At 39.5% G+C, this 27,525-nt stretch overlaps 3 protein-coding genes and 1 long non-coding RNA gene across 7 annotated transcripts in view; all 4 read left to right on the top strand.

The window, feature by feature from the left end:
• osbpl9 (oxysterol binding protein like 9) overlaps nt 1-8,255 on the top strand; it is a 31,287-nt gene extending 23,032 nt beyond the window's left edge. For all 4 annotated transcript variants that reach the window (XM_022751875.1, XM_022751790.1, XM_022752039.1 and 1 more), the window contains 15 exons: nt 631-724; nt 1,609-1,713; nt 2,360-2,519; nt 2,786-2,898; nt 3,060-3,178; nt 3,360-3,445; nt 3,565-3,745; nt 4,123-4,207; nt 4,404-4,514; nt 4,616-4,679; nt 4,779-4,919; nt 5,039-5,117; nt 5,320-5,411; nt 5,535-5,670; nt 6,119-8,255. In XM_022751875.1, the coding sequence (XP_022607596.1) occupies nt 631-724; nt 1,609-1,713; nt 2,360-2,519; nt 2,786-2,898; nt 3,060-3,178; nt 3,360-3,445; nt 3,565-3,745; nt 4,123-4,207; nt 4,404-4,514; nt 4,616-4,679; nt 4,779-4,919; nt 5,039-5,117; nt 5,320-5,411; nt 5,535-5,670; nt 6,119-6,193 (1,641 nt within the window). In that variant the 3' untranslated portion in view covers nt 6,194-8,255. The remainder of the gene's footprint in view (nt 1-630; nt 725-1,608; nt 1,714-2,359; nt 2,520-2,785; nt 2,899-3,059; nt 3,179-3,359; nt 3,446-3,564; nt 3,746-4,122; nt 4,208-4,403; nt 4,515-4,615; nt 4,680-4,778; nt 4,920-5,038; nt 5,118-5,319; nt 5,412-5,534; nt 5,671-6,118) is intronic.
• A 1,624-nt stretch (nt 8,256-9,879) lies between these two features.
• Nucleotides 9,880-13,805, top strand: LOC111231709. The gene is made up of 12 exons (XR_002665511.1): nt 9,880-9,909; nt 10,415-10,455; nt 10,632-10,679; nt 10,867-10,905; nt 11,689-11,730; nt 11,925-11,975; nt 12,165-12,193; nt 12,384-12,417; nt 12,607-12,652; nt 13,003-13,054; nt 13,231-13,260; nt 13,542-13,805. It is a non-coding gene; the product is annotated as an uncharacterized LOC111231709 (long non-coding RNA).
• A 905-nt stretch (nt 13,806-14,710) lies between these two features.
• Nucleotides 14,711-19,814, top strand: tor3a (torsin family 3 member A). The gene is made up of 6 exons (XM_022758415.1): nt 14,711-15,030; nt 15,243-15,365; nt 16,386-16,651; nt 17,310-17,485; nt 18,048-18,172; nt 18,497-19,814. The coding sequence occupies exons 1-6, from the start codon at nt 14,865-14,867 to the stop codon at nt 18,742-18,744; spliced, it is 1,104 nt and encodes a 367-aa protein (XP_022614136.1). The 5' UTR covers nt 14,711-14,864; the 3' UTR covers nt 18,745-19,814.
• Nucleotides 19,815-20,963: 1,149 nt separating this feature from the next.
• LOC111222069 (calreticulin-like) lies at nt 20,964-26,742 on the top strand. Its single transcript, XM_022745666.1, has 9 exons — nt 20,964-21,224; nt 21,810-21,911; nt 22,620-22,823; nt 23,195-23,289; nt 23,574-23,783; nt 23,899-24,012; nt 24,638-24,781; nt 25,109-25,201; nt 25,394-26,742. The coding sequence occupies exons 1-9, from the start codon at nt 21,131-21,133 to the stop codon at nt 25,613-25,615; spliced, it is 1,278 nt and encodes a 425-aa protein (XP_022601387.1). The 5' UTR covers nt 20,964-21,130; the 3' UTR covers nt 25,616-26,742.
• The last annotated feature ends 783 nt before the right edge of the window (nt 26,743-27,525 follow it).

The following is a 27,525-nucleotide window of genomic DNA, read 5'->3' as shown; positions in this document are numbered from 1 at the left end:
CAGTTAGTCTGCAGCCCAGTGGAGTTAATTAACTCCTTTTTAGCTTGGAAGGTTGCTCAGAGCTCAAGAGGCGCTGTTAGTTATTGTGTAAAGGTACTGCTGGCATTCGGATTTCAGGCATTGTTGTTGGTTTCATATTGATTAGATTAATGAAACCTGGTAACGCCACTCTTTCCAGGAAATGGAATGAAAGGAAATTGATCTTCCTGTGGTGGATGGTGCATATATTATTTCACTGTACATGCTGTCGCATAGGTACAGCATTAAGCTGATCTATAACCAATACACAAGCTGTGAAGCTGGTACCCAATCGAGGGTGAGCGCTTACATTGACATCTGGCTTGGATGTGAAAGGAAATGGTGTTGCATTGTGGTGAGCATGTCGGCACATTTGGTTTTAGATGTTGTTGAAATAGACCAGTCATATTGTGCCTGGATATTCAGACATACGTTGATGTTTTCCGATATGACTATAGACAGTTAATAGGCCAATAGTCCGTTAGATAGCATTTTAGACTTGTAAGCAGGGAGTCGTATGGGTGTGCTATTGTTGTAGCAATGATGATGTCACTTTTAAGGCAAGTTGTTTTTGTTGTTGATAGCAATGTTGTCTTTGTTTGTTTCTTTCAGAGCACCATCAACCCAGTGGATGGGATCTACCAGCCCCCTCTGGATACTCCTGTAGTCAACACCACGATGCCAACACAGACCACACTACCAGCAGGTACAAGACATCTGCCTTCTCACCATCTCTTATACACATTTAGACGTGAGGGTTCATGTGCTTGATGCGTTAACGTGCCTCACAGTCTCATAGACTTCACAGACCCATCACCCTGCAGGCCCCAGAGAGGTTGTTCATGTTTTGAAATGTACTGAAAGGTGACAACAGCTCCCCCTGTTGTTCGCATCTTAATCTCATCCAGCTGATGTTTCCACTCTGCAACAGTTAATGTTGTCACAGAAATGTCTAAATAGCTTCTTTTTTTTTTTTTCTTTGTTTGCTGTTTTTTATCAACAGGGACCTTAATGAGACAATATTCTGTCGCTCAACAACATTTGAAATTTTAATATTTCACTGTTTCATCCCACTTTTGAAGCCAGTGGCAATGTCATTCAGGCTTCTGATATCGGTACTTCATGTTCTTTCAGGGTTTGAGGGTGAATTGATACAAGATAAGTTCCTGATTGTTGAAATATGCAGCAGGATCCAGCTGCATGACATCCAAAAATGAATGGATTAATGTTTTTCTGCACTGAAGCAGATTCCTGTCCTTCAGTGTAGTTATGCTTTAGTCAGTAAATAAATTACTAAATTTAGTATGAATAAGAATGACTAAAACTTTTTTGCTATTTTGGTCAGATGAATATAACTAGACTGTTTACAAATGCAGTGAAAATGAACACAGCAAAGTAGGCCATTCTAATTTCAGTCTCTCAGACTGTGTTCCCCCTCTGAGCAGAAGCCTCTGTCTGCAGTGTCTCAGATCATTTTCTCCGCCTCCTGACACGTGGGACAGGTTTGCTGGTTTTAATGTGATGTAGCTTCATTTTAAGACTTTTAGACTTTAAGACTACTAACTCATTTGCTCTCTCTTTTTGCTAAAGACGTTTCTCAGGTGTGTAAATCAGACCAACGACCCTCCACATTACCTGTTGGTCCTGTTGTCACGGTGATGGGCAGTCTGCAGACCCCAACTCCCAACAGCACAGGTGAAAGTTCACTTCGCTCCAGCAGCCAGTTATTCTACTAGCACTAATAGGAAAGATTATCAGTTGTTATACTGATAATTCATAGAGAAATTATAACTTCCTCTGATGTTTACAAGAAATGAAATATAATAGGAACTACAGTTGTTTTCCTGGTTTTTGGCAAGCTATTTCTTCTTATTTCTTCCTTTTTACAAGCTACATGAAACTAATGAAATGAAAACTCAACCACAACAACAGAAGTAGAAATACTTTATTAATTGTTACTGTACTTCTTCAACCAGGAGTTCTGTGTCCATGAACATAAAGTAAATTAAAAAGGCAAGAGACAGCAGAGGTTCCTGCCTGTTTGTCTTCTGTGCTGAGGCAGCATTAATAAAACGCTGTGCTGTGCACTAAAGAGGCAAGCTGCATGCTTGATAGCACTGTCAATATGCTCTGCAGAGGAAGCTATCAATATGTTAAAGACAGGTTAGTGTACATGGACTGCTGGACTGGGCTCAGAAATGAGTGTGTGCTGTATGAATAAAAAAGCCTTATTTATTGGATCTACCACATTAAAGGGAAAACACTGCAAGAGAACACTGACATCACACACACAATGCTTTATTTATTTATTTATTTTTATTTTTATTTTTTTTTCTGTCAGGGAGTGGCCCATCAGGCCCCAGTAGCGGCATTGCTTCCCCAGCTCACATCCCCCTCCCCTCGCACTCGGTGCCAGACTTCTCCTACTCCTCCAGCGAGGATGAGTTCTATGATGCTGATGAATTTTACCAGAGCAGCACTTCCCCCAAACACTGCATAGAGTGAGTATTGTATCACCCAACGTCCAGGCAACAAACATTGCACATAGTGACTCTATTGCTTCAGAGTTTAAAAACATTGCTGTAATTATAGTGTTTAGCAGCTTAGGTGGGAAAATGCTGTTTAGAATAAAAGTCAAGCTGCGTTGGCAGCCTTAGTCAGAGAAGTTTGCAACAATATTGCCTGTGAAATCCTACTCATTATTTATCTCCTTATCTCTCCTGCCTCCTGCCTCCTTTCCGCTCCTGTCTCCTCTTCTTGACTTCAGTCCCTCAGGGCCTGCAGCTGCCCCGCCCCTCACTAATGAAGAAACAGCATTGAAACGACCAGACACCACTGAGTCCCTCAACTCGTCCATGTCCAATGGCACCACAGATGCAGGTAAAAAGGGAAAGCTCACAAGACACACAAATATATTACGGCTATTTTCTTTTGCTTCTTTCTGCATTAAGAACTAAGCTTTAGTTTTTCTCACTAATACTGTATCATTGCAACAATGTTTTTACAGCAATATATGACTTGTCCTCTGCTGTTGTCTTCAGATCCGTTTGATAGCCATGACGACCGTGATGATGAGGGTGAGGGCGAGTCTGTAGAGGAGCACAAGAGTGTCATCATGCATCTGCTCTCTCAAGTTCGTTTGGGCATGGACCTCACAAAGGTGAAGAGCTCAGAGCAGCGTACTGATGTCTGCATGACTCCAGTCCAGTGTCTTTCTTTGTTCTTTCTGCCTTTCTCCCACTGCAGGCCATCCTCTTTTTATTCACTAATATGATCGGTGCAAGCTGTTTCGTTTGAACAACCCACGCAGCTACAGTTTTTTCCTTCATTATATTTCACAGGTGGTCCTGCCTACCTTCATCCTAGAGAGGAGGTCTTTGTTAGAAATGTACGCAGACTTCTTTGCACACCCTGACTTATTTGTAAGGTATGTACCACTTCAACAACAACCTCAATTCTGTGCAAACAGTTGTTTCAACAAGATATTCCAATATGTTAAATATATTAAAATATTGAGAACTGTGCCCTTCATCTGACTTCCACTAGTATTGCTGAGCAGCCGGAGCCCCGGGAGCGCATGGTTCAGGTGGTAAAATGGTACCTGTCAGCCTTCCATGCAGGGAGGAAAGGCTCAGTGGCCAAGAAACCTTATAATCCAATCCTGGGTGAAGTTTTCTATTGCCACTGGGATTTGCCCAGTGAAGCAGAGGAGCCCTCCCCACACACGGTGAGACCACATGCCTCTGCAGTCAAAGTCGTCAGCCTCATTTGCAAAAGTTTGTCATGGTTGAAGCTAAGTGTGACTTTGGTTGAAAATATGTTGCCTGTAAGGACCATGGAGACACTGCATGTGATATTTGGTTATGCAACTAAACTTAACTTGAATTGCAAGAATAGTCACTTTTGCAAACACTAAATTGAACAAAAACGTTGTTCTTTTTGCGTTACAACTGGCTGCTTTTTATGTTTACATACCACATCTTTCACTTTAATATTGTTTACATACATACAAAAAATATTGAATTTAATATTTTGTAGAACTGTAACATAGAATAAGCATGGGTTTGATCTGTTCTCAATCCTTTACCTTCTACCACCCTTCAGGAGACGGTGTCAGAGGGCCCAGTTCCCTGGTCTTCACCCAATAGTGTGTGTTTTGTGGCAGAGCAGGTCTCTCACCACCCACCCAGTGAGTGTCAATCCTCCTCCTTCTGAATAATTACACAGCACTGCCCAAACCTTTTGGCATGTAGGGTCAAGAAAAGCCCACTGAACACTGACCTTTTTTTTTTTTTTTTTTTGAAAAGCGGCCCTTGCTGGTCCATCATTGAAATGTGTCCACTTTTTAAACAAACTCTTCAATATATCTTGTCTTCTTTCTGTAGTTTCTGCATTCTACGCAGAGTGTTTAAATAAGAAGATCCAGTTCAACGCTCACATCTGGACTAAGTCTAAGTTCTTAGGCATGTCCATAGGTGTCCACAACATTGGCCAAGGTACACAAGAGGACTGCCTCATACACTCCAAAGTATACATTTTTACACATTTTTGTTTGGTTAATAATAAGTAAAGTAATAACTTGCTGGGTTTGTTTTAGGTTGTGTGTCGTGTTTGGAGCATGATGAACATTACATCCTCACCTTCCCTAACGGATACGGCAGGTGTGTATTATTGCTTCCCTGTGTTTGTCTGTGTCATCACTCTACTTTTACTGTCTGGTCATTAATGTTTGCTTCACTGACCTGAGCCTGTCTGTCCAGGTCGATTCTGACTGTGCCGTGGGTGGAGCTGGGTGGGGAGTGCAACATCTCCTGCTCCAAGTCGGGCTACAGTGCTAACATCGTGTTCCACACCAAACCCTTCTACGGAGGAAAGAAGCACAGGATCACTGCTGAGATTTTGTAAGAAGAAAATGGTTGCACAATTCAATTTTAGATCACAGTTCAAAGACTGATAAAGGTTAAAAGATCCAGACCTTTTTAATGAAGTGTATTATCATTCTTTTCTGTTTCTCTTGCAGCTCACCTAATGATAAGAAGTCTTTCTGCTCCATTGAAGGGGAATGGAACGGAGTGATGTATGCTAAGTGGGCAACTGGAGTGAGTCCTATATTTATTTCTTTTTCTTATTTCTTTTTTTAAATTTTTTCTTTGATTGGTGGAGGTTATTCATCAGATTAGACAATAATCACTAAGGGGAAACTCGTAAAATTGTACTGCACTGAGGAATAACTACTAAAGAAGTGGTTTTGCAGTAAATAACATTAAACAATGAATGAATGTGCATTTTGTGTGTTTCTAGGAGAACACAGTGTTCATAGATACTAAAAGGATGGGTATCATCAAGAAGAAAGTGAGAAAGCTGGAAGACCAACTCGAGTACGAGTCCCGAAGGTGAGAAATTAAACTGTTTTGTAACCTTTAACCAGTTTAGGAAAGGATGCCGAAACAAAATTCTTCACTTGGAGAAATACCAGCCTGTTTGTGTATTTGACTTTTAACTCTTTAATCCATCAGATTGTGGAGAGATGTGACGCTGAACCTGAAACTGAAAGACATTGATGCAGCAACAGAAGCCAAACACCGGTTGGAGGAGAAACAGAGAGCCGAAGCAAGAGATAGGAAGGAGAACGAGCAGCAGTGGGAGACTAGGGTGAGTCTGCCTGCCTTTTGTTTTTCAGCTGCCTCAAAGAACATGAACACTGTGTGAGAAGAGACCACACACTACTAAAATATTGTGACCTTGACATGCATCTTTTTCCCTATCAATCACTATATATTCTTGTTTTTTGGACATCAAATGACTGAATCTGAATACAACATAATGAGATAACATTAGCAAAAATTAAAGTTAAAATTTGAGTTATTTTTAAGTTCACAGTTTGTATTCAGATCCCATTGGCAATAACATTCAAAATAAAAGGAAAATGATGGCAGAAAGCTTACAATGTACTTGAAATATACACAGATCCAACACCTCTGTTTCACATGTAGACAGAGATCTGTGTTAAAAATATTAGATAATATTGTAGTTTTATTTTAATATAGTTGTTTCAGATGAACTGAGTGTAATAATTGTTATTGTTTGTGCGTTTCTGCAGCTATTCCATGAGGATGGGGAGTGCTGGGTCTACGATGATCCTCTATTAAAGAGATTAGCCTCTCAGAGGCACTGAGAAGACTACGCACACTCTGATACACACACATACATATGCATAAAGAAATGCACACACAGCAGAGTCTTCATAAGAACTCTTTTGCAAAACCACTTCTTATCCAAGCCTTGGAATGACTGATGATTGAATATGTACACAGCTTTGCATTTGACTGTAAAACAACCATATGGAAATGAATGAAATCAAATGGAAAAGCATCAAAGATGTAACATGAAAATTAGTAAACCTCCTCTCCTTATTTGGGCAATCTCACTTCCACCGCCACCGATACCCGCCAACATGAGACTCGGCAGCGCAGAGTGGAGACGGGAGCGCCGATGCATCTCGTCTCTCGACTCTGTCCGTCAGCTTCACGACCACACCCATCATCAGCTCCACACGACAGAGCAGCACTCATTTCCCAACACACATGGTTTTTTTTGGGGGGGTGGTAAAGGGGTGTGTGGTTGATGGTGTTCAAATCAAATAAACCTTGACAAATAAAACAGCGCTCTACATCTCAGGGAATCTGGTGACTGAGGAAAAAAAGCTGCTGCCCCCTCTGAGAGTCTGACAGCCTTATAACGGTGGAACGGATGAATCTTAAAGGGGCGGGGGAGAAATTCTCTGCTTGCCTGCAACTAATTATAACTGTTGTTTATATATAGATATGATATACATATGATGGATATATGAATATATATTCTTTTTTTATTTTCAACGTTCTTTTTTTTTTTCTTTTTTTTCTGGCAATAGTGTAAAATATTTGAGGATATGAACTTGATGGCTTTACATCTTTAGCAATCATTCCATTTACCCATTTGATGTTCTGTTCCCATTTAAAAGTTAACTTGCCATCTATTTGGTCCTTCACACTGTTCTGCGTCCCAAGTGTTATCCAGAAGGAAAGCCCTGCATAACCCATAGTATAGGTTTATGGAATATATGCAATGTAGATAGAAATAATTTACGTTGCCAGTCAAAAGGACAAATTTGGATGTCCATTATGCCAAAAAGGTTTAAAGAAAAGGCAAAAGGGACTTTGATCTGGACAGAGAACAAACAATCCGCTAAAAATGTTTCCATGTTACCTGAAGGCATTTATGAACAAATGATTGTTTACATATTTTTGTCTTTTCTGGATCACTGGTCCACAATGAGGACGTAAAGCTAGGACTGAGTCTGTGAAGTCTCCCTTTTGTTCTGCACATCACCTATCTTGGTATCCTCTCCAAAATCCCTGATGTCTGAGTGGACCACCTTGACGTCCATTCTTCGTGTTGTCAGAGGGTGAGGAGAGTGAAAATGAGGAGCCAGACTGTGTTCTACCGGTTCAGTTTTCTTGTAATATTAATTTTTTGTCCAATGTTTTTCAAGATAAGAACCACATAGAGGGCAATATTTATCCTACTGTACACCTATGCTTTTTCGAACCATCATTCATTCTCTTATTTACAGCTACATGGGTTGGATCTAAATGAGGCATATTTGGATGAGATACAAAAATAAACAATTTTCACCTGAAAATGCCTGAGAATATCTCTCAATGCTGTAGCAAGCTCGTAACAGCCCTCCCGTGTTATTTTTGTGTGCAATTTCATTATTTTGTCTCATAGATGTTTGGCCATTACATTAAGTAAGCTGATTGATTCAGATGAATCGTAAAGGACCTTTAGAATTCAATTAATTGGTGAAGGGATCTATAAAGACACATTCCTGGTGTTGTAAGCACATCCAGTCACACACTAGGTGAAAATAAATGCCTGTGTTTGTGGTGTGTTTGCTGCTTTGGACTTCAATCCTCCTCTAAAGCAGACAAAAATGCCTTTAGAAACAAGCCAAATTAAATTGAGTCCAAGCTAAATTTAAAGTTATTACTTTGTTTTTTCCTCCATGTTTTGTCTTTGTAAATTATATTGAATCGAGGCCTTGCCATACATTTCAGTATCACTCAGTATCGCCTGATAGAGAGCAATCAAAACAAATGTATTTTTTATTTCCTTCTGATCATAACCATTGATTGTATCAGATCCTCCTGTTTATTGATGCATAATATTAAATCTCCATGAGTTTATTCCTGTGAGATTTTGTCATGGTTCTTTCAAAGAGCATCTTCTTAAGACAGAGAGGAAGCTAAGATTTAGTTTTTTCTTTAGGAAGAATATGTCTGCATGTTACTTGAATTAACGTCATTGGCCACAAATGACACGTCATGACATGACATGACATTGATTGACATGTCCCCCATCACCCCTCTGTTATTTTTTTTGATGCAGTTGTTACAGTGGGAATACTAAACCCAACTATCTTCATTATTAGTACACAGAGCTGGTTTGCATCATTATATTCCCAGCGTAGCTCCACCCCACTATCACTTGACTACAGGTTTAAAACCAAACAGCATTTCAAAACAACTGTGTGGGTGTCCAGGGGATTTGATCTCTGTGCAAGACTCTGAAGATTAGATTATAATGCAGCACTGGTCTTACTTGAAATTGTGCTTTAGTGGTACAAATCCCTTACTAATTTTCAGTTAATTACCAATTAAACGAGTGACAAAGTGAACCTGCATCTTTTTGGACCCCTTGGGGTTTGCCATCAATATAATGTCCTCAACATTCGTCTTGGTATATGTTGAATAAATATATTTGGATTACATTTCACGGTAAAACATTTACTTCTTGATTATACTTTTCTTTAAGTGGTAGTAGTGGATAGATATCATGAGATGATATACCATATCACTTATACATGCACAACCCCTTGTGGATCAAGATAGAATTTATATATGATTTCTGCATTAATGTGACCAAGTAGTTTTATATGTTAGATATTTAAAGAACCCCTCCACTCAAAGATGTGTTTTGGTCAGTTTTACTTCTCCTGATTGTTTGATCTCCAACATGCAGAATGATGTTTGTGCAGTGTGGATTTGACACTGGAAAAGGGATCTTATACAAGTGTGACATGGAAAGTTGAAGCCTGCATAGCACATACACTAACAAAGTTTTGAATGACTTTTCTTGGTGTGTGTGTGTAAACAGTTTCTCAATTGATTTTCTAGAGAAACTCAGTTGGCAGTTTATTAGGTACTCCTGGCTAAAACAACAGTGATGCAATAATTCGTCATTCATGAAGGTTAGAATGTACAATTTGTGTTGAAACTGTTGCAGAGAGCTATTGATTCAACTGTATGATTATTTTGGACACTACAGTGTGTGGCACTGTTGAACTGTAGTGCATTATATAGAGAGGTATTTCTGACTAACATAAATGGGGTGGATAAAATAATAGAAACAGCTATCAGTGTGACGCAGTACAGTTCAATACCAACATGAACTACATCCTCCAAAATGAAATGTAAGTAGCATAACAACAACAAAAAAATAATTCCCCCGAAATGACCCTGAAGTTGAAAAAAACAGTTTCGACACGAACTGAACATTATAAACTTCATGAAGGTTGGATTTATGCTGTTGTATTAGATTGCATTACTTTTAGTCAGAAGTACCTTATGAACTGAAAAATCATGTATCCATATCGTCCACCTCAGTTATTTACCTACCTTTTATTTTGTTCTGTTTCACAAAATATAATTGTAGTTTGGTTTAATTCTGTTCATTGGTCGAGCAGGGGCGCTAGTCGCCGGACAATTTTTTTCCCATCATTCTTCGCGACATCTCATATAAAAGCGCCTTGCACCCTCTGCCCTCTCTCATTCTCCGGCTGTCTGATAGGTGAGTGCGTCCTTCTCCTTTTCACTGCGGATGTGGCCCTTTACCTGGGGTTAATTGTCTATTTAAGCCGTTTTTATGTCTGTAAATTTGTAATGTGTATGTTTATCCCGCTGGATATGTTGTTTCAGATAAATATTTTATTTCGTGTGAAGTAGTTATGCTAGCAGCAGGAACAGGCCTCAGCCACGTGTTGTGCCGCGCATGTTGCTAATGATGCTAATCATCCCTTCTATCTCAGTGCAGCTTTGCCCCATGGCTATATGATGAAATAAATGTTGGTAGGGACATCTGAGTAAATGTGAAGAAACGCCAACATTTCTGATTGCATGGGACAATCGTTCAGAATTTTACGCTGCCATTTTAAGTTAGCTGCGAAGCTCCTATGCTGCTAGCTGCAGGGCGAACCGTATTTGAGATTTAATGTTTAATATTCAAAACGACAGAACTGCGTATTTTAAACGATCTATGTGCTTAAGTTTATAATGTTTCTGATCTGTGCTTGCAGGCCCGTCGACAGGATTTCTGAACCATGAAGGTGGACATACGGTAAGGAACCAGAAATGCTCGTTTGTGGTCATATGTTAAAGGTGGTTGGAAGTGATTTATGAAACTACTTCACTGAGGTTCAGTAATAGAATGGTAATGAGTTTAGTTGGTGTCACTCCATCATTACAGATGGGTGTGTCAGAGATTTGTAACTAAAATGCATTTCTTTTCCTCAGGTTTAAAAGGATGTGTCCAAGTTCTAGAAGTCATCAAATGCTACACTGGTAATTGGATTTTTTTTTTATGTTTTTAAAAACTATTTATCCTAACTGGAAGTCACTGATGATTTTTGATATAAGAGTAGTGGACAGAAGTGATTTCTGAGTCGTTTTACACTGAGACTTCTCTATTTGAGCTGTGCTCACTGCTCTCTGATCTTGTCAGTATAATACTAATTGTGTGTGTCTTCAGGTTTCAGGAAAATCGGAAGACATGATGTAACTGGAGGAGGTGAGGCATGGTGTTGCTCAGTGTGGCTGTCTAGAAGGATTCATGCTTCTCTGAGGTGTTCCTGTATCTGTACTTGGGTGTTTTTGTTTTTTTTTTTGGGGGCAATTCTTTGAGGATAGTTTAACATTTCAGCAACTGTAACAAAATAGCCCTATTATTGAGATCAGCAGTCTGCAACAGATGAACAGTGACTTAAAACCCTTATCTTTAAACGGTATGCATTCCATTAGAATTTCCAATTACCATTTATTTTTTGGATGCTTTTAAATTTAGTCTTTAAAATGTGGCTTTATGAAAAAGCTCAAGATTGCATCTCTTAAATCATTAGCTTATTGTCCTTTTTGGGAACTATTTGCACCAGAACTGCTAAAATGTTGTAAAGTGTAACCTTGAGCCAGTTGAAGGCACATTACACATGATCAGGATGGTACCATCTCTGCCTCATTTTGAGCCAGGAGACTAGGCAACTGCCAGACAGCTAGGTGGGGGGGGGGGTTGAAACTCAAGCTGCATCATTTAATTACTGCAGTCGTGGTGTGCTACAGATTTAAACATTTGAGGTGCAGCTATGGCTGGACTCGCTACACAACCCAGAGAAGCATGGGTCTGCCTTTTATTCTATATGACCCCTGTGCTGCTGTGATGACATTTATTTGCTACTCTTGACAAGATGGATGACGATACTCGTACCCACCATGTTACATTATCTGAGGCACTGTCAAGTTTATACCTCCAATCTTGACATTATTGTTTTGATTGCTCATTTATGTTGTGTTCCTGCAGGTGTGGTCATGTTCACTGAATTGACTGGACAACATCAAACAGGTAATGGAACTAAAATTTATTTGACCTATTGTCCCCAACACAAACTGTCAATGATGACTTTTGTTTTAAAACAATGGGAATCTCTCTGAAAAAGAGTGAAAGATGACTTTTTTCTGATGCAGTACTGATTTTAAGAAATGCTTGCTTATTTACTATATATTAGGTTTTAATTATGTCTTGTGTTTGACTTGCAGATGGTCTTGGTACTCATGGATATGGTTAGAATATTCTTGGCTCAGTTTCAGGTGAGTTTGTGCTTTAAGAGTTGACCTGTTGAATATCAAACTGGTCTGATGCAGTGATGATCGCATAGTTCAGCTGATAACTGTGACGAAGAAATATGTCTTTCGCTCCTATCTGATGTGTCGGCCTCCCTCACTTATGAGGCCACTTGATTTATTGAAGTGATTTTTAATTTTTCTTTTCATTTTCAGAAATGAGTGGCTGTCTGCAAAAGACAAAGGTGAGTTGAAAGGCTGATCTAATTTGATCTTTTAGTTGTTGCTTGACATAATGATGATTGCATAGTTCAGCAGATTAAACAGTGAAGAAGAACTATTGTCTTTCGCTCCTAGCTGATGTGTCAGCTGCAATTGTTCATAAGCCCTGAAGTATTTAAGGCACAGCATTAAGTTCTTCTCTTTTCTCACCAGACATGCAACCTTTGCTGACTCTTCAGTCTTGTTGGTAAGTATCACTTCACATCATGTTAACATTGTGTGCGCAAAATCATTCAGATGTGATGAATTTGAATCAGGTCTCTGATCCAGTTGAGGAAATAGGTCATTTTTATTCTGATCTGGTTATTAGAAATAGAACTCCCCCTTTTTTTTTTTAAAAAAAAAGTCTAACTGACAAACTATTCTAACTTTGCAGACCAAATGGCATAACGGTTGTTTGCACAAGATGTCACACAAATGAGGTGAGTATGAAAATCAACAGCATTTCCAGCACTTCAGACCCAGATGATCAGCTGCCTTTAATCCTACATTACATATTTTTCAATCACATGACTAAGATTGGAGTTGTAAAAACGGCTCCCCCTGAGTGCTGCTTCACCTGGGTCTGAAAGAGCTGCACATGTACATTAGTTGGGATCTTGTAGTGAACCTTGTGGTGATCCCTGTAGTCTGGCCTGTGTGATGACTAAGTGAAGACTGACTGTAAATCATGGAGTCTGTTATATTAGCTCTAGCTGACCTGGTCAATGTAGAAACTATCATCCTGACACTTCATGCGCATATTTAACTTACACTTTTCTATTATCTTCAGGTCACAATCGCTCTCTGAGCCAGCTTGAACAGCAAAGACAAGATCGACTGAGGTGAGATTGAAAATGCATGCACTTCTACAGAGACTTTCATGGGTTCAGTGATGTCCAAACAAATGTCTGACCTGAACTAAAATGTGGACAACATCTGTTACTGAGTAACCTGGTGAAGTAAATCTTAATCAACCAGTCACTGACTTGTAATAAGCTTATTCCTCTCTCATCTCCAGGAAAGGGCTACATCTATCAGACTGAGCTTGGTAAGCACTTCATGGTCTTTGAACTAATTTTTGAGCACCCCATGTTCATTTTGCTTTTGGTCAGCAGTGAAGTTTCTGACAGAAATTTCTCAGTGGCTGGCATAAATTTAAGATCAACTGGACCACCTTACCTGTGATGAAAAGATTCTGCCAAATGATTACTCTTGATTATAACCCTTACCGTTCCATTTTTGTCTGAGGCTGTGTGGTCATGAAATGTATTTGGTTTTTTGTGTTGCTCCTTTTCCCTGATTTTTAATTGATCTGTCCGTTCCCTTTAGGATTGTGGATGCAAAAACCCGAGCCTCTTGTCTCAGGGCCGAAGTGAGCCTGCTGAAGTTGGTTTGTCTGGATAATGATACTTGAGTTGTGAGGGTCGGCTGTCCGACAAGTCCATGGAGATTGGTGTTGAGATGAATTAGCCTTGTTAGACTCTAGGATAAATGAAAACAAAATTGTTATAGATTTGACTGTACTCCTGTTATATCACGTGTCAGTTGTTTGTATTGTCTTGCAACATTGTGGCAATAAATACTAAAATATTATGGCTGTTTGTGTTGTGTTCAAAGTACAGTCTGTACCAACAAAACGTGCAGTGTTGGGGTTTTTTTTTTTTTTTTTTTTTTTTTTTTTTTTTTTTTTTTTCAACTAGTACATAAACTGGATTATGAAATAATTCATGTTGACACATAATACTGTAGTGCTAACTGAATGGGTAAATAACGTTTTTGGCCGACCTTTTTGACTTTCTGATGCCAAAGACGACACGGGAAATTACCTAGTTGTCCTCTGGCTTTTCTCAAATATGGTCATAGAAATGCCTCGGCCTAAGCTGTTAACCCTCATTAATTTATCACCTGGTAAGAGTGCGAGAGGTGGCACGGGTTCAAAGAGGTTTTAAAGCAGAGGGTTCACGCTTTTCCTGCTATATTTTTTTTTTTTTATTATTATTTTTTTTCCTTCGTTTTGTGGCATCTAACGCTTCCGGGCGTGCCCTGGTAGCCACGGTAACCCCGTGTTTAACGTCACAACGCTACGAACTGTGGGTAATTCCCTAAGGCAGTGTGCTGACTTAAAAGTGCACAAAAGGCTCAAAATGTGTTTTAAAGGGCCCGCACGCAATGATTTTACAGTGGGACAGCCCTAGGCCCTCGTGGAGTTAGCGGGAACGCGCCACAAAGTCTAAAAGAGTCTGAGGGTGGACATTGTATTGTGCTCTCCATTCTAGCAATGGTCACTTTATTTGCAGTTCCCGGCTTACCTTTCGCGTGCCGGCTGCATGTCGTAATATATTTTTAGGTTAAACAAACCAGTGTCTCGATTTGCCTTTGCTGCAAATACGTGGACTATAGTTTAATAAGTCCCTGAATGCGGGTAATAGCGGACCATTTGAAGACGGGCGGAGTTAAGTGACCGCCTGCAAGTGCTGCACATAGGCGTAAGACAAGCGCCCCTCCTTCGCTGTGATCTACAGCGGGGGGAGGAGGACATACCCCACACGGTACAGGCCGCTAGCAGATGGCCGGGTTCTCATAAATGGGAGAAGAAAATCTGGTCTCGGTCTCTAGTCTCGTCTTGACCGCCTCGGACCAGCCTCCTCCCCGATGTATGTGCGGTGGTTTCTGCCTCTGCTCGGGGCTCTGACTGCAGAGGCCGATTTCTTCCAGTTCGACAGCATCTCCAATGTTTCCACTTATTATTTTAATTACATTTATTGCAATATTTGGGAGGGGGAGTGTCAGCCCAACCAAGACGATGCTACACAGCAAGGTAGGAGAAATAAGAGTTTTAAAATGATTTTTTGCAACGAAAGCTATCATAAGCTATTATATAATGCCAGTCACATTTACCACAATGTATAGCTTGCCCATTATGCATGTTACATTACCCTCCGTTTTGATTAGCATAGTATTGATATGTTACTCAGTGGTTACAGCACTGTTATAAAAACTGATTTATTGTGTTGCTGTCCATGCGAGCAGTTCCTACCAGGGACCTTTGGGCAGGTTTTCCTCACGACTACATTAGCCTGCTGCATCAGTGGTACTGTAGTCTGGGCCAGTGCTGTGAATCTGGAGACTGCAGGATAACCAACAACATCACAGGTATCACACTCCAGCTTGATGGTAGAAACTGTCCGCACATATGGTCCCAGTGATGTGTGTGGGTGTGCTGGTTAGTCTAGTGAGCCTGCAAATATATACGTACCGTCTTGATATGGCTGTGGAAGATTTCATTTACTGTTTTCTTTTTCAATTCAGGGTCTGTGTTGTGAAATAGTCCTCACTCCCTCACACCCATGATAGAGGATTATCTGTTTTTAAAAAAATGTCATGTCTTATTTCTTCACCTGTCCTGTTGGGCCTATTGTTACCTTGTTTTACAGTAGTTATAGATTTACAGTTTATCATCTATGTTCAGCCAGACATCAGTGACTCCTGTCAGTTTATAACCATGAAAGCAATAATGAAAGTTGCTTTAATTGTCTTACCTACATTTATGTAATATGTTCTTTTTGATGTGAACACACGACATGTCCGTACACTGGGCTGCCACCACAGATAAGGTCAGATATTTTAATAATATTTTTTAGAATTAAGCAGAACTGTTACTTGGCTTCAGTGAGTTGTAGAGACCCAAAGTACTCTTGGAGAAGGGTTTCAGAGTGCTTTGCTCTTTAGCAGTGTTGTTGTAGTTGCACCCATTAGAGGTCAGAAAGTTTAATGCCATTTGTTAGCTGTCCGTTAGCTGTATAAGTAAATACGTTAAGTCGTTGCATGTGACAAAGAATGTCAGAGAGTGAATATTGTCACAGAATATTGAAAAAATAATTGTTGAAAATCAGGGCTTTGTGGCATAAACTAGGAAATACAAATTCTTGTGCTTTAGCAACAAGTGTAAATACTATTGCTGAAATGATCTGGCTTAGAAGGGAATGCAAATTACACCAAGTAGATGAAAAAGTTATTAGCTGGTGTGTCACATATTTTGAAGAAACATTCATATCCATGCATACTGTAAAAATCTGAGTATTTATTCAGAGCCCTGCATTATTTCTTAGATTTTTCTTTATCTGTCACTGTCATTCAGAAGCTTGCACTCTCCTCTTTGCACACATTGTGCAGGTCTGGCGAGGGACCTTCAGACGAAGCTCCACGGACAGCACCTGGCTCAGTCCGTGGTACTGAAAGCCATCCAGGGTTTTATCAACAACCCAGAGTCCAACAAGCCACTCACCCTCTCCTTCCATGGCTGGTCCGGCACGGGCAAGAACTTTGTGGCCCGGATCATCGCCGATAACCTGTATCGTGACGGGGTGAAGAGTGAGTGTGTCCGTCTGTTCATTGCCCCGTTCCACTTCCCACATGCCAGACTGGTGGACACGTACAAGGTAAGGCATACAGAGCCCACTTGGCACAGAGTCAGCTGCTCTGTTCCAGGGACATGCTGGTAGAGTTCTCGGGACTCCCATTTGCTTAGTTAGATGTTTAGTCTGTGTTTTGTAATTCATTGTATGAAAGATAACGATCACATTTTGGACGGGTGCTTCAAATCAGACATTGATCCTACAAGCACTGACACGCACAGCTTTTTGGAACTTGGCGTTTGTCCAACCAGGGCACAGATGCCAACATGGTCCCATCTAAACACAATCTTACACAATTAACATTAGGTTTCATAATTGTGTTGACACAGTATTACTACATAAATTAATCCAGATTCAACAGAGTATAGTACACAGGATAACCTTTATACTGATACTATCAGAATCTGCAGAATTTGTAAATGTGGACTCTGAATTCTGATATATTACTGTGACTACGTGTCTCAAATAGGTGTCCCTTATAAATGATAACAGCTCTTCCATTGTATGATAAATATCAATAATAAAAATAGCAAATTATTTTAAATTACATTTTTCTCTTATGATTAAAGTGCAATGGAAAAAATGAAAAAAAAAACTGTCTTCATTTTCTTTTGTATATTTAGAGATTTTAGTGGGTTTTTTTTTTTTTACACTATAGTTTGGTCTTCCTCCTTGTATCCAGGGTCAGCTGCGAGAAGCAATCCGGGACATGGTGTTGCGTTGCTCTCAGACTCTGTTCATCTTCGACGAGGCTGAGAAGCTTCACCCAGGCCTCATCGATGCCATCAAGCCCTACATGGATCACTATGACAATGTTGATGGGGTTAGCTACCGCAGAGCCATCTTCCTCTTCCTCAGGTTGGTCCTTTATTTCAGGTATGTCCTGTCTTTTGAAGCTGGGTCAGAAACTTGCTGCCATTCAGAGTGTCTTACACCTCTGGCACAGATATTCTGACAGCTCATCTGTGATGAAGGATGTTTCTTCCTCTGTCTCCATCAGCCCTCTTTATGGATTTTTCATGTTTTATATTACTCATGTCCGATTTCTGCTGACAGATAATCTGTTTAGTCAAACATAGAAAGGCATTTTTCACTACAGTGATATGATGTAGGAGAGGCCGTGGATCACTAAAACTCTATGGTAACAAATACAAAATCACATGTTTAACAATCATGTCATCATGTTGAATTTGCATTATTATTAATAGTCAAACTACATTTCACTGAAATTAATATTGCTTCTACAGAAAATAAATTTGTGTCACAATAACTAAGTGTCAATGTTTAAGTATGAAGCTAATATATTTAAACACAACAAGCAAAAAAGTTTAATAATCAGCCAACCCTAATCTGTGATCATTTGTCCAGGAATAATCTATATTTAACAAAATACATAACAACCTCTCTGTCTTCTCTGTAGTAATATTGGTGGGGCAACAATCAACGACGTAGCGTTGGACTTCTGGCACTCCGGTCAGAATCGAGAAGACATCGGTATGGAAGACCTGGAGCATCGGCTGCGAACTGAAACAATGGAGTCTCAAGGTATGCAGCAGTAATTGAGAAGTGATTTTACTAGTTTACTTCAATTCTCTGCCATTTCAGGAGGTGAACTATTTTCCTATGTTATTGTCTGCGCTGCATGTATTTTTTTTACATGGGTGATAGGGGTCAGTGAAAGTTAAAATTACTTGACTGCTCTGATTGACCAAAACAATTATGGGGGTGTTGATTCTTGGCGGGATCAATGGTATGAACAACCCTTTCACATTAAAGTTTTTTATACCTTGCTATAAAAACATTGATTGGTGGAACTTGAATTGTGTTTGGGAATTTGTAACAATTTTTCTGTGTGGTTCTCTCTCCCAGGTGGGTTTGCGCAGAGCGAACTGATGTCTGGCCACCTAATCGACTTCTTCGTGCCCTTCCTGCCTCTGGAGTACCGCCACATCAAGCTCTGTGCACGGGACGCCTACGCAGCCCGAGGTCTGGAGACAGACGAAGCTACGCTGGATGAGGTGGCCAAGGCGATGCTGTATGTCCCCAAAGAGGAGAGACTGTTCTCAGCCCAGGGATGCAAGTCCATACCCCAGAGGATCAACTTCTTTCTCCCTTAGAAGGAAAGACAGATGGAGAGAGAGACCTGGAGGAGGTGTGAGATTGCTTTACCAGCCCATCTGCATACAGAGCCTCAGAGGAGATGTGTCTTTTCTGCTCAGCACTACATACTCTCCTCGCCCCACCCCCACAGATACAACATGTGTCTGTCCAGGTCCCTCAGAGACGGCCAGGCAGTAGGGCAGGTCCAGCATGAAGGGGGGGGGGGGTAGCAGCGTGGCTCACCAGCAGACATATGTAGTGTCGCAGGAAACGTGTTCATGCCAGACAGTCATCATATGCAGTGTACCAGCCGTTCTTCACCTGCCTGGTTTGAATCCTCACAGTGTCGAGATGAAGAAGTGCAGAAGACGATATTAGTGGTTGTGCAGTGTATGTTATAGAGGAATACTGATAGACATTTTGTCATGTCACATTATTTATGTCTGTTCACCTTGGCCAAAGTCACAAAGTCAACAGTTGTTCTTATGTTTAGATATGGTCATACTTATTGTGTTGGTATTTGCATGTCAGACATTGTGCTTATATTAGCACTGATTATTTATTGACATCATTCGTGCCATATTTGAACATGTTTCTGTACCTGATTATTTATGTGGACTTAAATGCACATTTAGTGGTTCTGTAAGCCATTAACTTGGCTTCTAATGAACATTAAATGGCATTGAGGTGTGAAGCACTGACTGTATAACAGCTAACAACACTGATGGAAATGTTACTTGAAATTGTTACTGGAAAAAGCGTGTGGGACTAGGTGTCACAAACATTGAATCTATTTGAAAATCAGATTTTTTTTTTGTGCCAATGTGTTCAAGAATAATGCTTTTAATTATTCATTTTTGATCTCAGTAATTTTATGAGCCATCATTGCTTCATATACAGAATTTTACCTTGTTACTTTGGGGCATAGTTTATTCATTGACTTGCTTTACCTCACACATACACTCACACCAGTCTGAGTTGGTCTGCTTTAGAGATTTTGCTCTCTAAAGGTCAAAGGGTCACAACACATGAACAATGTGGAAAGAAATGATCTCAGACATTGTTTTAAGGAAATAAAACACCCACAGTAAACCAACAACGGCTGTTTTTATTTAATGCAACAATATGAACAGATTAATTTGTCAAAAATCTCAGTTATATGTTTATTGTACTGCATGGTGCCTTCTATTTTTCTTTTTCTAAATGGAAGCGCCTCATGCCAGGTTTGGTAGAAACCTCCTACATAAATCAAGAGCAAATAATAATTGGCTAGAATTTTGATAAATATTGCTTGAGTTAGTTTTTAGGTTTAAATACCAAAAATTCACTTTTTACAACTTCCCCCGATGCAAATATTTGCTGTTTCTTGTAGTCTTCCATGACAGTAAATGGAATAACTTTCACTAATTTTGAACGTCGGTTGGACAAAAAAAGGGAATTTAAACATCAAGAAAATAATGGGATTAGTTGATAATGAAGATAGTTGGTAGTTGAAGACACAAGTAAATACAGTATTTTATATGTCAAAACATCTCATGAGGGGATCTTTAAAAATCAGCATGTTTTTCACAGCTGTATACATCAAACTATTTATGAAACTGAAGTTAGCTTCTGATTCAGCAGTTAAGGGAAACTTAAATGACACTGAGAGAAAAAGAAATAAAAGCAGAAGAATGTCAATTCCAAAACCATTGTACATACACTTGTCAAATCTGAGCAACGTTTCACGATTCACGTTTGTGAATCCTTTAATTAATGAATTAATTAATTTATTTGTTTATTTATTTTTACCTGTCTAGCTGTGGTGATTTTTTTTTTATTTAGACCTGGTCCATGCAGTCTGCATGGCAATACAGCAGTGAAATTGCTCTTTTTTGTGTTTTGACAAATAGAATAAAGGTTTCACAAATCTGAAATCTTTTAAACAATAAATAACCTTTACTAGGCTAGCTATCTTAGCTAACGTTTTTAGCTTAATATACATTTAAATGACTCATACAAAACATCTATTGATGTTATTTATTCGTGTTTATTGAGATTTATTCTCTTCATGTGATTCACTCGCGGCGCATCACCCTTCCCTGGGCGTGTATCAAGCGAACGCGTGGTCTGCGCCCATTGGCTACGGTGATTATTCCTCAAGATTTTCTCTCCTGTGATTGGCTGAGTGCGGGAACGCTTCCTTATTGAGGTTCGATGCTGACGTCCAATCAGATTCAGACATCTGTTCCGAGCCGAGAGGCGAGCGGCAGCGGTGTCCCGGTGCTTCTTACTGTAACATCACTGTATGACAGTCTGGACCGATAAACAACTGCTGCTGCATCGTGCTGCCACATTATATAGATTAATTTGTGTTTATAGTTCGTTAGTTGTTCATTTGACAGGGTGCTTCAGGTCGTCACAATGACAGCCCTGTCGCTGCTTTTGATGGCCGTGTCGGCCGTGTCTGCCCTGGCCGAGTCTACTGTGTATTTCCGAGAGCAATTTGAAGACGGGGGTGAGGTCCTTTTACACAAAATTATACCTTCATCATTTAACTGTCTTTGTTGTGATTTGTTGAAAGTGTGAATATGTCAGATATTACAATGTTGTGTAGAGTAGCTGATAAAACCGGTCGACTTCTCTTCTGGTGGGTTGTCGGCTTAATGAATGAATTTTTGACATGATCTTGTGATTTTACCTCCATTTCTATGATGCATTGTCTGCTTACTGCACAGATAGAGATGAATTTAGTCTACATTACTGCCATTCATCTTTGACCCCCCTATCCTCTCCCTTCCTCTCCACTCCCTCCTCCTCCTCCTCCTCCTCCAGCCATCATCACACCCTCGCTGCCTCCCCATCCCCCCTCTACTGCACATCTCTGGCCCTGGTCATTCACTGTTCCCCCCTCCTTCACCTAGCTGTCCTCTTCTTCCAACACAACTCTCACTGCAGACACAGGGAGGATGGTGAAGGCAAAACACAGTGCAGGCTCCGGCAGCCTAACACATTCCCATTGCACCTGCACTAATGCATCATTGGTGGTAGATTGGCAGCTTGTGAGTCTTTTCAAATGTGAACCCTAAAATTGTTTGTGCAGATGCCTGGACGAGTCGCTGGGCTGAATCCAAGCACAAGTCAGACTATGGCAAGTTTGTGCTGACGGCAGGGAAATTCTATGGAGATGCAGAGAAAGACAAAGGTGAGTGAAAAGGTTAACTTTTATTGTTATACTGTGGATCTGTTGCCCCTATGCAAGACGGTTAAATCACATAACTTTTGGTTGTTAAGCTGAATTTCTTTTTAGCATAAGGGTATATGTCATCTGTTTGATTGCAGCTTGTGTCAAGGATGTTAAGTCAGGTTTAGAGCTGACTGCTATTTGATTTGATTTGCTAGTGCAACATAACTGAGGAAGCACTGATCTGTATTAAAGATGTAGTTACATGATTTTATTCCAGTGAGTTAGGACACTAAAGCTGAAATATGCATGTGCACAGCAAAAAAAAAGCAAAAAGACTTGAAGTGATGGACATTTTTTGGAGAGGGCACTGGAGTTCAGATGATACTGAACTAGTGTGTGGGCTTCACATGTTGTTATAATTTGAGATATTTATTCTGAATGTGGGGCCTCTAGCTGTGATTCTGAAATGTGCCCATATTCCAGTGAAATCGCAATGGGTGCAGTTAGAGTGTCTCAGAGTTGTTCCATTATTCACTGTCTGTGGAGCAGCGCCAGTATTTGTCTCTACATGACATCATCACAACAGTCTGTTGTTCAACTGCAGACTTGTTCAAATTCACAAATTCAAAATAACCGGCACAGTTTTATAGCCACAACATGATGACTGGTTTACGCTAGATTTTCCCTTAATGTAGTCACATTGCAGTAACACTGTTTCTAATGCAGGTCTGCAGACGAGCCAGGACGCCCGCTTCTACGCCTTGTCAACCCGTTTTGATGATTTCAGCAACCAGGGCCAGCCTCTAGTCATCCAGTTTTCTGTGAAACATGAGCAGAGCATTGACTGTGGTGGAGGCTACATTAAACTGTTTCCCTCTGACGTCAACCAGGATGACATGCATGGAGACTCTGTCTACAACATCATGTTTGGTAAGTTTGGACAGTTTGCCAAAGGACTATGTCTTTTATGAATATTCCTCAGTGATAACAGTACAAGCCTTCTGTAAGAGCAGTCACCTTGACAATTCAGAAGATCTGCGTTGGTAGCATTTTTTTCTTGTCATTATGTTTCAGCACAGTTTTACAGCTCTTAATTTAGTTCTATACACAGACAAATAGGCACACACTTGTGATTTACTGTCACCCACTTTAAAAAGGCACAGGTTTTGTCTGGCAAAGTGTTTTGAAAGTTTATTTAATTTTAGATAAATTTGAGGTGTTCTTTGTGTTTGCTTAAGTGCTGCTGTTAACTGAAGGACTGGATAACATATTTTCACTTGTTTATTTGTGGGTTTGTTAAGGTCCTGATATTTGTGGCCCTGGCACAAAGAAAGTTCATGTTATCTTCAACTACAAAGGCAAGAACCATCTGATTAACAAGGACATCAGATGCAAGGTGAGACATCATTAAATTGTTCTTGTTTTAATATTTATTTGGGAACTGGCAAACGCTTTTTCTAATTCCCTTTTGAATGAATAAATGTGCCCTTACGTTGTATGCTCAAATGCTTGGCCGATTTGTTATAGCAGAATTGCTATTGTCCTGCACATCATAAAACCAAATCTGCAAGTACATGTTGAAAGTGGAAAGTGTATATCATTATAAAAACATTTTATGGAAATCATTCATGCATCAAACCCAATCACAATAGCTGCTCACATTTCCTTTCTGTTCTGTAGGATGATGAGTACTCCCACTTGTACACGTTGATTGTCAACCCTGACAACACTTATGAGGTCAAGATCGACAATAAGAAGGTTGAGTCTGGCAATCTGGAGGACGACTGGGACTTCCTGCCTCCAAAAAAAATGAAGGACCCTGAAGCCAAAAAGCCAGAGGACTGGGACGACAGGGAGAAGATTCCTGACCCTGACGATAAGAAACCAGAGGTCAGTCAGATTGAGCCATCTGTTTATATTTTTCATAGTCCTTTTGGGTCTATTTTTTCTTTCTTATCTTTATCTTAACAGACAAAATTCTCTTAATTTCTATGAAATTGTGTAGGATTGGGAGAAGCCTGAGAACATCCCAGATCCTGATGCTAAGAAGCCTGATGACTGGGATGATGAGATGGACGGAGAATGGGAGCCACCTATGGTCACCAACCCTGATTATAAGGTGAACAACAAATAGTTATAACACTGCTACACGACTCCTGTGTCTTAAATAACTTTCCATTTACTACCTAGTTCAGTGTATTCACTTTGGGCCATTTAATTTGAGTGCTCAAATTCTCAGTGTAAAATCAAATTAATGGCCTGTATAGTGCCCACAAAGATTCATGCAATGTAACAAAAATGCACACCTTTGTAATAAAAACCCCACCTTACAACTCCTAACCATTTGATAGCTGTGAAAATCAGATTTATGCAACACTACACCTCTCAGTGATGTGGATGAGGGAGTGATTTTGGACATAGCCTGTGTTTCAATATGAGCAAAACTTGAATTATGATCCATTATATAATAAATGAATGGATTCAAATAATTGATAAAATATTAAGTTTGACATCATGAAATACAGTGAGGGATCCTTTCTTTCATTTTAAATGTCCCAAATTCTAAAATATTTTACAAACGTTGACATATTTTTGCGTTATTGCCTCACTAACTGTCCTGTCCTCTGTCCAGTCGCGGGCATAATTATTCCACAGAAACTTCTTAATCAGCAGATGTATTTACTTTTGTGATTCCTCTGACATTAACCATAATTCTTGGCTTTGTGTCTGTCTGCTGTCAACAGGGTGAGTGGAAACCCAGAGAAATCAACAATCCTGCCTACAAGGGCAAGTGGATCCACCCTGAGATTGACAACCCGGAGTACACAGCCGACTCTGAGATCTATAAATACAACAGCATTGGTGTGATTGGACTCGACTTGTGGCAGGTAAGAAGATACTGAAGCCACTTAATAAAGAGTCAATTTGCTGAAATTGTTAAATTAAAATTAACTTGTACTTTTAGTTTAATCATATACAGCCAAAAATAGGAAAGTTTTACTTGCACACTTTGCTGTGTCTTATTTTGAGTTGGAGCCGCTGCAACTTTTTGTGTCAGTCAGTGAATATTGTTTCTTTTCACTTTCATATGAAGGGAAATGGAAATGCTAGGGACATAGAGGAAACGTAGCATTTCCATTTCCCTTCATATGAAAGTATGAAATACCCAACTGAAAAATATGCTAATTCTTTTTTCTTTTTTTTTTTTTATGTAGGTCAAGTCTGGTACCATCTTTGACAACTTCCTGATCACCAATGACCCGAACCTAGCAGAGGAAGTAGGCAACGACACATGGGGTAAAACTAAGGTAAGCCCAAAACTTGTATCTTTAATAGTTTTCAAACTGCATGTAGTCATGTGTCCCTCTCATACATCTTTAGTACGTACAGATATGCAAACTTTAATTTCAGTGCTTAGTGGTTGTTGTATTAAATGACGTTTAATCATTAAGGAATGAGTTATTCATCACTTTTAAATTTGCTTTTTACATCTACCCTAGGATGCAGAGAAGAAGATGAAGGAAAGCCAAGAGGAAGAGGAGAGAAAGAAACGTGAGGAGGAGGACAAGAAGAGGAGAGAAGAGGCAAAGGAGGAAGACGAGGAGGAAGAGGAGAAAGATGAGGAGGAAGAGGAAGACGAAGAGGAGGAGGGGGAAGAGCCGGAGGAGGAAGAAGAGGAGGAAGATGAAGGCACAGACTCTAAACTCAAGGATGAGTTATAAACTCCGTGCAGGAACTGCTTAGAGAAGAACCTGACTCTCTGAGTCGGTGAGCCATTGGAAAAAGGCTGGTGACTGAGATGATAGACCCTCATGACTGACACCCTGGGGTGGGGTTGGGTGGGATGGGGTTTTTCATTAGTTTTTTTGTTTACAAAGCAAGGGAAGAGGCAAAAAGGGCAATTGCTGTTCTGTTTCCTGTTTCCATGTGCAACTACTATTATTATTATCGTTATTAAATGAGGAATAGTAATGGAAAAGAATGAAGATGTCATAAAGAATGTCAGGACCGGAAATTCTAAACCTAAATTGTTTCGCATTTGTACCCAGAAATATAAAAATGGTCATTTCTGTTTGGAAAAATCTGGGTCTTAATGAAGTATAATGTTGTGGTGACATGAAAAGCTATATTTGGTATGTGAACGATACCGTGTAAATGTTTTGTTTACCTCATGTGTTTTATTTTTGTCTTATTAATCTGTTTCATGTCTTTTTGTTTTTGTTAATCTTTTGTAGTCAGTCCTGTTACTGTCTCAAGTTCCTCTTCATGTTGATATCAAGGGATTCAACAGAGTCAGACATCATTATGCAGGTTATTCTGCCTACTCTTATTTAAACCTCTCCTGATCCAGACAAGGGTTAATGGCATGGGGACAAGAGTGCAAAAGGACTAACACTATACGTTTGACAACCTGTTCAAAAAAGCTGTCGTCCATAAGGTGGTAATATGGGGTGCTTTAAGATGAAATCCCTTGCATAGTTTTGTACTGTAAAGTTAACACTTTTTCACTTCAATGCACATACTGTAGTCTTGTGTGTCTAAAGAAACTGTTCTCAAACTCAGACGTACATTTAAAGCACGCCAGTAGCAGGAAAGCCTTCGTTCATTCGGTACGCATTTACTTATGGTTTACCCATTGTTGGTGTACACAACAAATTTCCCCATTTCTGATGCCAACATCTCTGCACTGCTGTACCCCCAACATACTGTCACAGTCTGAAAGATGACCCTTTTGTAAAAGATACATTTTGTACTAATGGTAGTAACTGAAGTGGGAAGATTTTCATGTTGCTGTGTAAAAAACAAACAAAAAAAAAAAAGACAGATGTTCTGTCCAATAAAAACAACTGGAAGAAAATGAGCTGATGTGCTTCTCAATTTCATGTTTTTTGATTTATTATTATTGTTATGTCTTTTATATAACAGTAATATTTTGTTTTCATTGGCTAACTGGATATCACAGGCCTGTAGGGCTTTTTATTTGTTTCGTTGGTGACATTTATCGTACTTATACTTATGTATTTGTACTTTAAGCTTCTTACTTGTACATGACTACATTTCACAGGGAAATGCACTTTTTATTCCACTACATTTATCTGCCAACTTTAATTACTAGTTACTTTGCAAGTTCAGATTTCACATACAAAACATGACCTGCTGATAAAACTATGTATAGATTAAACAACCCATTTGTATATAAAGTAGTTAAAATTAAGATAATAGAGGTAACAAATATATAGTGATAAATGAGCCTTTTAGCAGAATTATGTACTTTTACTTAAGTAAAAGAGTTTAAATGCAAGGCTTTTACTTGCTTACTTTTTACTTATTGGGCCACATTAATGAAGTAATGCCCTCAGTATTTTGGGGGGTTGTATAATAGCACCAGTATACAAAAAAAACCCTCCTCCACCACGGTGGCCAGAAAGCTACATATAGTAAACATGTAGACAACAGAACAAATGATTATATTTTATAAAAACAACAGACAAAAATAAAAAAGAATGCAGTGCAAGTACTCAGCTCTAATACAAAAGGTTTAAATACCATGACGATATATATGTAAACATATATATATATACTGTATGTATATGATATATACCAGGACGTAGGCCACCTCAGACTTATGATA

Source organism: Seriola dumerili, unplaced genomic scaffold (genome assembly GCF_002260705.1).
Source record: "Seriola dumerili isolate Sdu_G_001 unplaced genomic scaffold, Sdu_1.0 BDQW01000002.1, whole genome shotgun sequence".
NCBI classification, from domain to species: Eukaryota; Metazoa; Chordata; class Actinopteri; order Carangiformes; family Carangidae; genus Seriola; species Seriola dumerili.
Note: the sequence above shows the minus strand (reverse complement) of the source record. Positions and strands in the feature narration are given on the sequence as shown.

What these genes read in the sequence shown, in the direction of transcription:
- tor3a (XM_022758415.1), top strand. Translation starts at nt 14,865, where the DNA reads ATGTATGTGCGGTGGTTTCTGCCTCTGCTCGGGGCTCTGACTGCAGAG. An exon ending in GACTGGTGGACACGTACAAG is followed by an intron (nt 16,652 to 17,309) that starts GTAAGGCATACA and finishes CCTTGTATCCAG; the next exon opens with GGTCAGCTGCGAGAAGCAAT. An exon ending in GCCATCTTCCTCTTCCTCAG is followed by an intron (nt 17,486 to 18,047) that starts GTTGGTCCTTTA and finishes TCTTCTCTGTAG; the next exon opens with TAATATTGGTGGGGCAACAA.
- LOC111222069 (XM_022745666.1), top strand. Translation starts at nt 21,131, where the DNA reads ATGACAGCCCTGTCGCTGCTTTTGATGGCCGTGTCGGCCGTGTCTGCC. An exon ending in AGATGCAGAGAAAGACAAAG is followed by an intron (nt 21,912 to 22,619) that starts GTGAGTGAAAAG and finishes TTTCTAATGCAG; the next exon opens with GTCTGCAGACGAGCCAGGAC. An exon ending in ACAAGGACATCAGATGCAAG is followed by an intron (nt 23,290 to 23,573) that starts GTGAGACATCAT and finishes TCTGTTCTGTAG; the next exon opens with GATGATGAGTACTCCCACTT.